This window comes from Mustela lutreola, chromosome 3 (genome assembly GCF_030435805.1).
Source record: "Mustela lutreola isolate mMusLut2 chromosome 3, mMusLut2.pri, whole genome shotgun sequence".
NCBI lineage: Eukaryota > Metazoa > Chordata > Mammalia > Carnivora > Mustelidae > Mustela > Mustela lutreola.
In genome coordinates this window covers 75,887,710-75,900,484 of record NC_081292.1, presented here as the reverse complement: position 1 = coordinate 75,900,484, position 12,775 = coordinate 75,887,710, and the positions used below count along the sequence as shown (strand labels likewise).

The 12,775-nt window shown below is 37.3% G+C and overlaps 1 protein-coding gene across 1 annotated transcript in view; it reads right to left on the bottom strand.

The window, feature by feature from the left end:
* Nucleotides 1-12,775, bottom strand: part of BPNT2 (3'(2'), 5'-bisphosphate nucleotidase 2) — a 36,901-nt gene that overhangs the window by 6,551 nt on the left and 17,575 nt on the right. The window contains exons 2-4 of the mRNA XM_059166408.1: nucleotides 12,339-12,501; nucleotides 10,740-10,835; nucleotides 1,360-1,521 (exon numbers count right to left, since the gene is read on the bottom strand). Of these exons, the coding sequence (XP_059022391.1) occupies nucleotides 1,360-1,521; nucleotides 10,740-10,835; nucleotides 12,339-12,501 (421 nt within the window). The remainder of the gene's footprint in view (nucleotides 1-1,359; nucleotides 1,522-10,739; nucleotides 10,836-12,338; nucleotides 12,502-12,775) is intronic.

Genomic DNA, 12,775 nt, shown 5'->3' with positions numbered 1-12,775 from the left:
TCTGAATTTCTAGGAACACTGGATTTGAAAGAAGACAAAATAACACAATCTTAAGTCTTTTTTGTAATGAAGCAGAATTTTTTTTTTTTTTTTTTTTTTGATGAGGCAGAATTTTTTAAAAATAATTAAACAAAGAGAAGAAACCAGGTCTTGAATCTGGTTTATCCCATTCATACTGGGTATTCTGAACATTACCCTTCCTAACCAACATTAACAGAGGGCTTACAGGGAAATAATAAAGTCATACTAAGTAAGGTACATATATGTAATCACTAAATTAAAACTATTAGGCTTAAAAGTTAATAAGCATTATTCTTCCCTTTATTACTATACTGAAAAGGTTTTCAAACACACATTTCTGACTATAATTTCTTATTTATTTGAATTAAAACACTTCTGTCATATTAAACAGCACTCAAAACAAGGGCAGGCAAATGGCCTGCGAGCCAAATCCAGGCCATGCACTATTTCTGTACAACCTTCAAGCTATGAATGGTTTTCATATTTTTAAAGGGTGCTGACAAAACAAAAATCCAAGAACAGTAGGCAAGAGAGTCTACACGTGGCTCATAAAGCCTGAAATATTTACTCTCCGGTCTTTCGGAAAAAGTAAGCTGACCCCTGATCAGCAGCAGGTAATAAAACAGAGCAGAACATACCAGTAAGCAGAGTGGCCCCCAGACTCTGGCTCATGCCGGACATACAAGCTGAGGAGTTCAAAGGTGTTACAAGTGCCCAGGGTTTAATCATCCTAGTAATACTTATGAGGATCCCTGGCATCTTGGGGCCACAGAGAGCATTGGACTGTGCTTGATCTTCCCTTCTCTCCCTGACAGTCCTACAGTTAGCCTAACAGAACAATTACTTTGAAATTACATCATATATAAAACCATTGTTGCTGATACATCACTGACATGAAGATGCTTTTGTAGTATTTGAGGAATAGCAGTCACTGTAGTGAGACTATTGGCCCTACTGTGAGGTGGTTTCATTCTTTTCTTTCCTTTTTTTTAAAAGATTTTATTTATCTATTTCACAGTGAGAGAGAGAGAGCGCACATGCACAAGCAGGGGGAGCAGCAGACAGAGGAAGAGGGAGCAGCAGGCCCCCTCGCCAAGCAGGGAAATCAGTATGGACGCTCATCCTAACGAGCCACCCAGGCGCGACTGTGAGGTCCTTTCTAACAAGAAGGCACGTATGACTGAAATCTCACCCTAGAGATAACTAAGCAGGAGACCATGTCTGTCTGCAAAGTACATTCTCCATTCTCACTTTTTTCCCAAGCACAGGAATACGAAATCTTTCTCCCAACATAAGCCTTAACACTGTCCCCAGCACTACAGGGGAGTTGCAACGTACCAGCACCACCAGCTGGGATAATGGTAGTCTGGTTTCCAAAAGTCTGAAGAGCAACCTGTTTGACCATTCCTGAATGTGAGCGTGACACTACGATCCTTGGGGTCTTCTCATTGTAGGAAGTGCGGGCTTTCACATTGGACCCACCGTCTACCATTGCCCAAGCTGAAAAGGAAATATAATATTCATTAATAGCACTGAAACTTTTTGAAACAGGAACTCGAAGTGTCAAGAATTGACCAACAAAATAACCTTTTCCCCAGAATTACTTGTATGTTCTCCCCAAAAACAGAAATACTTTTTTTCTGAGAACGAGTAATATTTAACATTTTTATACATTAAGATAGGTAAATATTAAGACAAAGCTAAAAAGGCCATGTAATCCTGCCCAACCTCAGATAATAACTACTAAAAACTTGGCTTAAGAACTCCCAGGCTACACCTCCCAGTGAGGTGCTAAATAATACTGCATCAATTATCTCTCTGTACCTAAAATGGCTTCCTTCCCTACCTTACACAACTTTGATCTCAAGGTAGTCTTTCCTGAATATCCTGCATGCTAATCTCTATCCCAAAAGTCTGGTTCCTGGGGAACTCAACTATGACAACCTAGGACATAAAGACAACTAGTTACCCTGAATAATTCAAAATTTAAAACAGGTAAAAACCTGTTTTTTTTTCCTGGTTTTTTTTTCCTAATTTTTTTTCCTCCTCCTATTTTCTCCTCCTTACTATTTCTCCTCCTCTTATTTTCTCTTCCTATCTACTTCTGATATATTTATGGTTTTAATGATAAACAAAACAGAGAGGTGAGTTAGATTTACACATCTGCTTTATCACGAGAATATAAAAAGAAAATGCTCTAGATTTCAAAATAAAACAAATTTCTAAGAAGGTGAGGAGACCTTAGAAATGGCCTGAAATATTTTTCTTCACTAACTATACCAAGCTATACAAGAAAATAAACTTACTCAGAATCATCCCAATCAGACTGCTGTTCTAGCAGTCACTCACTATGGGGTAAAGCACAGTCCACCACGGCTAGCAGTGAAAGCAGCTGCATTACCACTTACTCCCGGCTGCAGGAGAAAGCAAGGAAAACGAACAGAGAGTCTGGGTTTCTGAGCTGCCCAAGGATGATGGCAGTCTTTTGGACTCCTCTCACACTTCTTTCTGAAAACCATACACTGCAACAAGAAGAGCAAATAATAACACCCTTAATCAATAGCTAAAGAATAAGAAGGAGATGAAGAATAGTCATGAACACAAATTTATGAAAAAGAGGGAAGTAAATACCGAAGATCAGTAGAATGAGTGCCAGAGCTGAACCCAGTGTGGGGAATATGGCAGGAGCTTCACAGAAATGTCAAGAGTTGGTGGAAGCCTCTCAGTGGTGGTAGGACTCAGAGAACAGCCAGGATTTCTCCCCAGAAGAAAAAGGTCCCATCTAAAATGAGAACTACTGAAAGTAGGCCCGAGATATGGCAACAGAACAGTTATAAGAGGAGGCCTGGAGAAGACACAGAGCCAAAGTGAAGTTCTCAAAACAGACCAGATGACATACAACATCTTTCAGAAAGTGTCCCCATGAGAGACAATTGGAAGACAGCAAGCAGAAGAAAAAGAACGGGTTGAAGATAAGGACTTTACTAAAACAAGACAAGATCCAAAAAAACAGAAAAAAAGTGAAAACAAAAAAAAGATGCCTGATAATAAAGATAATGCCTTCCTCGCTCTAACAGAAAAGAAATTTCCTGAACTGAGAACAACCCAAACTCCTTTTCTGCCACCTTCCCATCTACTGCTGGTGGCCGGCCCAAATATAAGAAATATGTACAACTGCAATGTCCACTGAGAAGTCTAAGAAGAAAACACAATGAATGAAGGTTAAAATATTTCAGGCTACTTGAAAATTTCTCTAAAGCAGAGTAAAACTAACACAACATCCGAAGACGATTAAAAATAAATAAGCAACAACAAAAAAAACACTATGGAACAAAAAATAACTCAAGAAAGATAGAAGATATGAAATGGGAACTCACATTATAGGAAAGAAACTGCAAACAACAACAAAAAGACAAAATCACTTAAGATTTAGCACTCGATCACAGGATACACAGAAAGGCAACAGATTGGTTCAAAAGCACAGCAAGCAATGAGAAAAGCAAAAAATTAAGTGAAACAAGCAAACGGATAAAGGGGACCAGAGAGAAGGTTAATAGATACAGAAGTCAATTAGAGAAGAATCAATATACATGTATCAGGACTCTGTAAGAAATAAAAACAAAAATAATGAAATAGAACTAATCTTTAAAACTTTGATTCAAAAAAATGTTCCTGAAATAAAAGACGATTGGGAGACAGTCACACTGGGAGACATACTGTGTAGATATCTGCCCTGAATCCCAACTCTGAATCTGAGATGTATCACAGTTCTATTATTTGTCTTTTAAAATAAAGCTCTTTGGGGTTCCAGGCAAAAATACTGAGCTACTTACTGACAAAGGAAAGAAAATCAGATTATCAGCTTTTCTGCCAATAAGCTTCAACATGCACCCACACAGATACCGTATCAGTCCAACAGTTTCTACCCAAGAAAAAAAAGAGTGTATAGTTGAGTGATACAGTGTCCTACAAAATTCTGGTCGACGGGAACCTTCAGAATATGACCTCATTTGGATATAGGGTCTTTGCAGATGTAATTCAAGTTGAGGTCATATTGGATTAGAGCAGGCCCTAATATTGGTGTCCTTATAAAAATAGATGACAGAGAAATATATACCAGGAGAATGCGAACTGGAGGTACGAACTGGAGTGGTATGTGTACAAATCAAGGCATGTCAATGAACACCTAGAGCTACTGGAAGCTGGAAGAGGCAAGGGAAGATTCTTTCCTGGAGCTTTCAGAGGGCACACAACACAGCCAACAACATGCTATCAGACTTCTGGCCCTCAGAACTGTGAGAAAATAAATTTCTGCTGTTTTAAGCCCTCTAGTTTATGGTAATTTATTAGAGTAGTCCAAGGACACAGGGCTAAACCAAAGAGTCTATAAGTAGCTGAGAGTTTTTCAAGAATGAAGGCTACAGAAAAAGCTTTTCACATGTGAGAACTCACGTAATATGACCTGGATGAGCTAGCTCTCCTGAAGTAATCTACTAGAGGACAAGTTTTATCCAACCAAAAGATGACTGAAGATCTCTTAGCAAAAGCACTGTTGGTCAACACTGAATAAATTTAACTGTGGATTTAAGAGAAAACCAAAGATAGGAATAAAAGTGTGTCAATGTTATCTCACAGAGTCGAAGGTTACCATTTAAATCAGAAGAAATGAACAGCAGAAACACACATTATCAAAAAAGAAATGACTTACTAAAATGGGATGGTAGTCAAGGAGCCTAAAATAAACTGATTTCACTGTTGCTCACAGGGGAGAACCAACAGAGGAGACAACTAAGGCAAAGGACGATATAATGGCATTTAAACAAAAAGGCATATATAAAGTAGTTAGTAAAAATAGGCAAGGAAAAGAACAGATTTAACTTAAAAAACAGTATCTGTAGTTTGAGTAGCAGTGAATATACAAAAATCCATGAGACCTTAAGGATATCAAAAAAATAAAGGCAAAGTCTGCTCTTCATCGAAAAAAATAACATTTGTTTCCACTGGAGGTAGTTTTTACCCTACGTCCTTACTTTGAAATTGGTGAAGAAAAGAAGTTAAACGTGTATTTTGTCTTCCTAACAGGAACTACCTTTCAGGATTAAAAAAGTAACTCCAGTTGATAGAAGAAATTTCTCAGTAGAATTCCAGCTCATGTATGTAGAAAATACAATAGAATTAGAAAATTCCATTTCACATCTTTAATAGATCTTAAAATTATTCTGCGAAATGATGAATTAGAATCCTGATTTCAAATGGTGCCAAAATATTTCTCCAGACTACTTGCTGATAGCAAGGGAATCAAAATAATTTATAACAGAGATCTGGTCAAGACCACTTGAACCATCTTACAGCATCACTAATAATGACACTAGATATGTCATATAAAATGATGCAGCAGGAAATACATGAAGAAAACCTACAATGTATTCTTGACAAAAATCAACCTTAATCCAATCAAGACTTCAGATCTAATTTGCATTTTATAAGAAAAAGAAGATAAAAAGTAAGTAAGTTAAATGACACTCTGAGGAAATATTCAGAAGAGTCCAAAAAGCAGGACATTATATAACAACTAACTTGATCTCAACATGTCAATGTCATGGGGAAGAACAGGACTGGAGGCTGTTCTAGATTAAGAGAACTTAACAAAACCACCAAAAAAAAAATGCATGTTACTTGACTAGATCTTGGTTTGAAGTAACCAATTGTAAAATCCACTTTAGAAACAACTGGAGGAAATGTGAATATGGGATCAATTACGGAATAAACGTTAATTATACTATTAAATTCATAATAGTACATAATATAAGTATTACATTAATAGTATATTAAGAGATGCATAGTGACATATATAGGCATAAAATGTCACAATCCTTGTAATTTTCTTTTAAGTACATAAAAAAAAGCAAATATAAAGAAATGTTCAACTGTTAAATCTTGATTAAAGAGCATATGAAAATTCTGTACAATTTTATGTTTGTTTGAAATTATCCACAAAGAAGTTAAAAAATGAGAAAGGAGAAAGCAAAACAACAACAACAAAAAAAACCTTCCTCAATTCTTTCTAGAAATGATCAGTAAAAACAGTTTTATTAAGAAATGAATTTACAGTGCTGCATCTCTAGAGGTCAGTATTGTGTAAGAGAATAAAGACAGCCTATCTAATACCAGAATAATCTTAGATAAGAATTAGTAATTTAATATTTTAAAAATGTATTTCATGTTACAGAATTTCAATAAATTCTGTCCTAACACATGCATGGACAAATTATTTCAAGCACTTTAAAAAAATTCAGTAGGTAATTAAATAAATGATTGATGATGATGACAAGGTAATCATGAAAAGGTAAAATAGCAGCTAACAATGGGTTTACTCTATCTGAGGATATGCTAAAAAAAAAAGCTGAGTGGGAAATAAAAAGTGACTGTTACTTTGCTACATATTTCAGACATTATAACTTAGCTACATATTTCCAATGCTTGCATATACTACTACACTAAAACATTTATATATTACTTTGTTAAAATACTATTTAAGTACCTGTTGCTTCTTAGGATTTCGAACTCAGTGAAATACTTCTAATTAAGGATTTTGATCAGTTTTGCTCTACCTGCTGCCAACAACAATACTATCTAGCTCCCATTATAGTCAAGTGTAGCTAAATTCTGGTTAGCATATAATACTTGATAGTTGGTACTCTGCCAGTATCAATATACAGTCTGGATCTGAAAATAACAGTCCAAAAAGAGAACACAAGCCAAACACACCTTCGATACAGGAACAGAAGGTCACCCCACACCTAATTAAGGACTTATTGATTCTTCTGGAATGTTTGCTGACTAGCAAGTGCCTTTGTTCCAGCATACTGGACAACTTAGCAGCATCACAGAAGAACAGGGCATTTTCTTACAACTTAAGGAAACCATTTTGAAACGCAAGCTTTTCCTAAGTTAGAAACTTTGGGCTTTTTTATTTTAGAGGAGTTAAGACTCTAGGGGGAGGGGATGCATAGTCTTATGGAATACATTTTTTTTTAAATGGGCATTTTTTATGATCCTTATTCTCCCACCCCTAAAAGGAACAGATGTGGAAATCAGGACCCAAAGAATGTTAATCTCTTCACCTATCTAGTACCAACTTCCTCTTCATTTCCTTTACTACAATTCTGATTCTCTCTGGAGTAGCAGGCTGTTTGCAGCTAAAGGGGCCATGTGACATTTGGCTAATGAGATGGAGCAGAGGGCTTAAAGTTACTCTTTCCTAATACAAAGAATATCTGGGATAGATTTTTTGTCCCTCTTCTTTCCCCTTTCTTCCAGCCTGGAAGAAAACCATGGAAACTGGAAACACCCATCTTTGTAAGCAAGCAAACAAAAAGCTACCTTCTAAGAGAAAAAGCAAAAAGAAGATTCAGGTGCTTAACAGTATCATAAACTGAACCTTCCTGCCATTTGCCTATCTTTACTACATGAGAAAAACAAAACCTATTTATCTGTATACAGATAAATATAACCCTAACTGATATAGATAGGCAATGAGGAACACTATAAAAAAAAATGAGTCAACTATACTTCAATTTAGAAAGGAAGGAAGGAAGGGGAGGGAGGGAGGGAGGAGAGAAAAAAAAAGAAAGGAAAAGAAGAGGACTTCAAAGGCTTAAACTTTACATGCCTGTTTTTCTTTCTTTAATTGAAAGTCACTAGAATTCCTCTTTTACATACTTTCCAGAGTAATTTTGAGGCTGAAATGAATTTATGTCAATACATTTCATAAACTGTGAAAATACTAAACAAATGTGAGATATTAATAAGGAGTGGTTAGCTCTTGCTCTAACATTAGGAACTATGTGGCTTTCATAAGAGCTTTGCTAAGCCCCTTTTCCCATCTATAAAAAAACAAACTAACAACACTTATCTTTGTCTCACAGAGTTATCATAAGGTTCAAATGAGATAATTTAGTTTATTGCAAATAGTTAACCACTATACAAATGTTAGGAATTGTTGAGTTATTACGAAAGTGGTGTGATATACTGAATTGCATAAAATTCCCAAGGTTGCTTCCTCCTCTAATTTAGCTGGATGACCTTGAGGAATGCATCAAACTTCTAAGTCTCATTTTCTCATCTGTAAGTGGTAGTATTGGTAAGTGTACCCTTCTCTCATGTGTTATACTAAGTGTAGCAATACTGCTAAATTAAGTTATGCTCCAATATCCACTTGCTCTATTCTCCCTCAGTGACAGAACCCTTAAACTGGATGCTTTGGATGGCCATTAAAAAATAAAGACCACATTTCTAAACCTCCCCTATGGCTGGGTTCAAGCTACGTTTTGGTTGATGGGATATGAGCTGAAATGATGCATGCAACTTATAGGACAAACCCTTAGCAGAAAATGTCCACGTCTCCCCTTTGATCCTCTTCACTGGTGAAATGCCGATAAACCAGAGAGCCATCCTCAGTCAAGCAGAAGGGGGCACCAAAATTTAGCAAGGCAAAGCAACAAAAAGAGAATAGCCTGCATGCCTAATCTGTTTGCATATGGACTATTAGAGAAGAGAGAAATCAACTATTTTATTCAAGCTCTCTTATTCTGGTGCACTGTATTACAACAGCCTAAATTAGCAGCCTAACATGTAGCCTCACTTATGCAGTAAGGATTAAAGGAAACATGTGAAAGCAAACCACAAACCATAAAAAGATTACATAATTAATTTTAAGGCACACTGTTGCAATAATGACATTAAATTCTTTATAGCTCATCAAATTGTTAACTGTAAAAACTGTATGAATTATGAAAAGAAGATATAAGGTCAGATTAACACAAAACAGATTTGGTCTATGTTCAGCCAATCTCAGAGGAGCTGGAATCTGGGATACAAAGTATTCCTCAAAGCAAGTAGTTTGAAGAGTAGTCAAAAACTGACCTTGTCTCCATTTCTGTCCACTTGACAGCAAGCCTTTTTACGCAGTGTCAGCCACACAGTGAGGCACAGTGAGAAGGGCAGAGTAAACAAAAGAGCTAACTGTATGGATGCTGGGTGTATTTGTTTCCTAGGGCTGTCATGACAAACTACCATAAACACGGTGGCTTAGAAGAAGAGAAACTTACTTTCTCAGTCTTGGAAGCTCACACATTTCACAGTTCATGAAATGTACTGGCAATCCAAAATCCAGATATTGGGACTGGTAGGGTTTATTACTTCTGGACACTCTAAGGGGAATTTATTCCATGTCTCTCTTCTAGCTTCCAGCAGCTGCCAGCAATCTTTGGTGTTTCTTAGCTTATATGCATCACTCTAATCTGTGCCTCTACCATCCTATCCTATACCCCATGTCTCAGTAATGCTGGTTTCTTATAAGGATACTCTCATTGATTTAAGGACCTACCCTAATCCAGGATGATCTTATGCTGATAACTTACTTTAATCACCTGTAAAGACCTGACTTTCAAATAAGGTCACATTCTGAAGTTCTGACTGTTAGCGGTTTATTGTCCCTCAAAAGATATACTGAGTCCTAATCGCCAGCATAGCAGAATCAGACCTTATTTGCAAACAGGGTTATTGCAGATGTAATCAGTTAAATGAGGCCACGGCAGAGTAGGGTGGGTTTTTTATCCAGTATGACTGGTGTCTTCATAAGAAGTAACCCAGAGACATAGGCAGAATGCCATGAGGGGCTGAAGACAGAGAATAGAGTGATGCGTTCACAAGCCAAGGAACACAACAGACTGCTGTGAAACTATTAGAAACTAAGAGAGAAACTACAAACTAGCCGGCAAACTACAGCAAAATGGTTGTGCTGATACCAAAATGTCATGCCAGTATTCACTAGCACTGGAAAGACTTTGGGTAAGGTCATCCTGAGCTGCAGGGGAAGCTCTTTGACATGATATTCTATACTCCCAACTCCAACATGACGATCAAAGATCTCACCTGCCATCTGTACAAAGCTAACAAATATGACTATATCAAGAAGGTGGGGTAGGCAAGGGTCAAATGAACTCTGAAACTGAACTCTGAAGAAGTGTTTAGGGCTATACTAGGATTAGCCTGCTGCCAAATTGCCATTCCCCTTAACCACCACAATATCAAACTTATTTTTTTTTTTTTTTAAAGATTTTTATCAGAGAGAGAGAGAGAGGGAGAGCGAGCGAGCACAGGCAGACAGAATGGCAGGCAGAGGCAGAGGGAGAAGAGCAGGCTCCCTGCCGAGCAAGGAACCCAATGTGGGACTCGATCCCAGGATGCTGGGATCATGACCTGAGCCGAAGGCAGCTGCTTAACCAACTGAGCCACTCAGGTGTCCCTCAAGCTTATTTTCTAATGTGACAACAAATTTGGCTAAGGTCCCTGAAGGTGGATCTCAGAACCCACATGGAATCAATGTGTTAAGATCCCTGGACCTTATCCCCTGCAACAGCACAAGAGAAAGAATTCAGCTGCTGGGAAGTCTGTGTCCAACTATACTCCTCAACACTGACTATCTCTCATTGTCAGTTTCTATCCACTAAAGAAAGTTTAGAAAGCTCCGCTTCATTGTATATTATCATTACCAATGACAAAATCCTCACTGTATCCAACAAAAGGGTGAGGTATGGTAGGGGATTGACCTTAATAATTGCTGAGCTACAGCTGAGATTCTGATAGGATGGTTAAGTATTACAAATGTATGACTTAAAAACATTAACTCTCGAAAGCTTTAGTGCATTTCTTACCTGTATATTCAGAAAATGGTTTATGTATCACTCCTAGTACAGGTTTACCATTCACAGCCACACATACCATAGTAGTGACATACTTTCGAAGATCCTCTGTGAAGAAAAAGAAAACAAAAAGAACAGTAACAAAAATTATTAAAATAATTCAAATTTTTAGTTTTAAATTTGAAAATCAACTCAAATACTTAGTCTCTGTACAAGGGATGTACTCACTAAATATCATCACTATTATATGATCAGGCCAATTTTGGTTTAGGAAACATTTTTATTAAAAAAATCCCCTCGAGGGGCGCCTGGGTGGCTCAGTGGGTTAAATAAAGCCTCTGCCTTCGGCTCAGGTGATGATCCCAGAGTCCTGAGAATGAGCCCCGCATCGGGCTCTCTGCTCGGCAGGGAGCTTTCTTCCTCCTCTTTCTCTCTGCCTGCCTCTCTGCCTACTTGTGATCCCGGTCTATCAAATAAATAAAATCTTTAAAAAAAAAAATCCCCTTGGGGCACCTGAGTGGTTCAGTGGGTTAAGCCTCTGCCTTCAGCTCAGGTCATGATCTCAGGGTCCTGAGATCAAGCCCTGTGTCAGACTCTGCTCGGTGGGGAGCCTGCTTCCCCCTCCCTCTCTGTCTGCCTCTCTGCCTACTTGTGATCTCTCTCTCTCTGTGTCAAATAAATAAATAAAATGTTTAAAAAAAAAAAAAAAAACCCTCAATATTCCCCATTTCCATTACCTATTTCTACCTATTTCCATGACCTATTTCTACCTATTTTCTAATATCACTACTATTAAGACACCTTATATATCTTCCTCCTGTTCTCCAAAAAGCTACCTACTGAGTGTCTATTATGGTCAAGTTTAGTGCCTAACAACTAGAATACAAAGATGAAAAGCAGAAGGCCCCATACTCAGAACTTACCATCTAGAAGGAGGGCACATAGATAAGCAATTAACTTTACCATATACACCAAGAGAACAGAGAAAAAATGGGAATTGGATATCTCTAGGTGAGAAACAAGGCATGAGAGGAGTTATAGAAATGGAAATCTAAGCTAGGGCTAGATTAAAAAAAAAAGAAAGAAAGAAAACAAAATGGAGATGAGGTGAGTAATTCTCTCTTTTGCTACTTAATTACCCCTGGGTGCCTAGTATTCTGAATTCCAAAGATAGATGTATATACAATAAAACCTAAATTGCCCAAATCACAAGTAAATATTGTATTTTGGCTATATAAATAAATACCTGAACTCATACAATATATAACTCAATAAAAAACACTTCAATAAACAGGTGTCCAACAGGAACCATTTTTTTTCTGACTGTTAAAAATGTCCCTTCACTGAAGGATCAGTGATACAGTGAATCACTACCACCAATAGGAGTATGCCACAATATACTGGTTTTGTGGTCAGGGGAGAAAGGTTGAGAATAACTGATCCAGTCCAAAGGTTTCATACTGCACTGCATTAATCCTTAAAATCTAACTGGAAAAGTTGTGTAAGATCGGTAAAGTATTTACTACCAAGTATATATTACCTGCCTTTGTTCTGGTTCTCCAATATATAATGGCAATCTAAAGTCTGAGATCAATCTTAATGTAGAGTCACCTGTATATTCCTGTGTAGCATCAAGTGGATCGATCCAGACAGTAACACTCTCTGCTGGTACCTCTTTAGGGGTGGCTATTTCCTTCAGGATGTCCTCAGGAATCTTACGATCCCATAAGATCACCTCCTGATCAGCTGCATCCACATGTTCCTCAGTATTTATCTGCACCAAAACCAGAAGACAGATGAAAAATTTAGAAACAAAAAAACGCCACCTGAGAAAATACAAGACAGAAAAACATTTCAGACCAAATCACACAAACCGAAAGTAGGTAAAACAGTATTTTTATTTTGAAGCACTTCACTGTAAAATGGAAATATGTAAAAGAAATTCCAGCAACATCCTGTCTTCAAGTACTTTCTAATCTAATATTTAAGCTGTTTGTTGCCTAAGATAGAGAATCCAAATATAGAGAAATAGAGAGAAACTAAGAAAG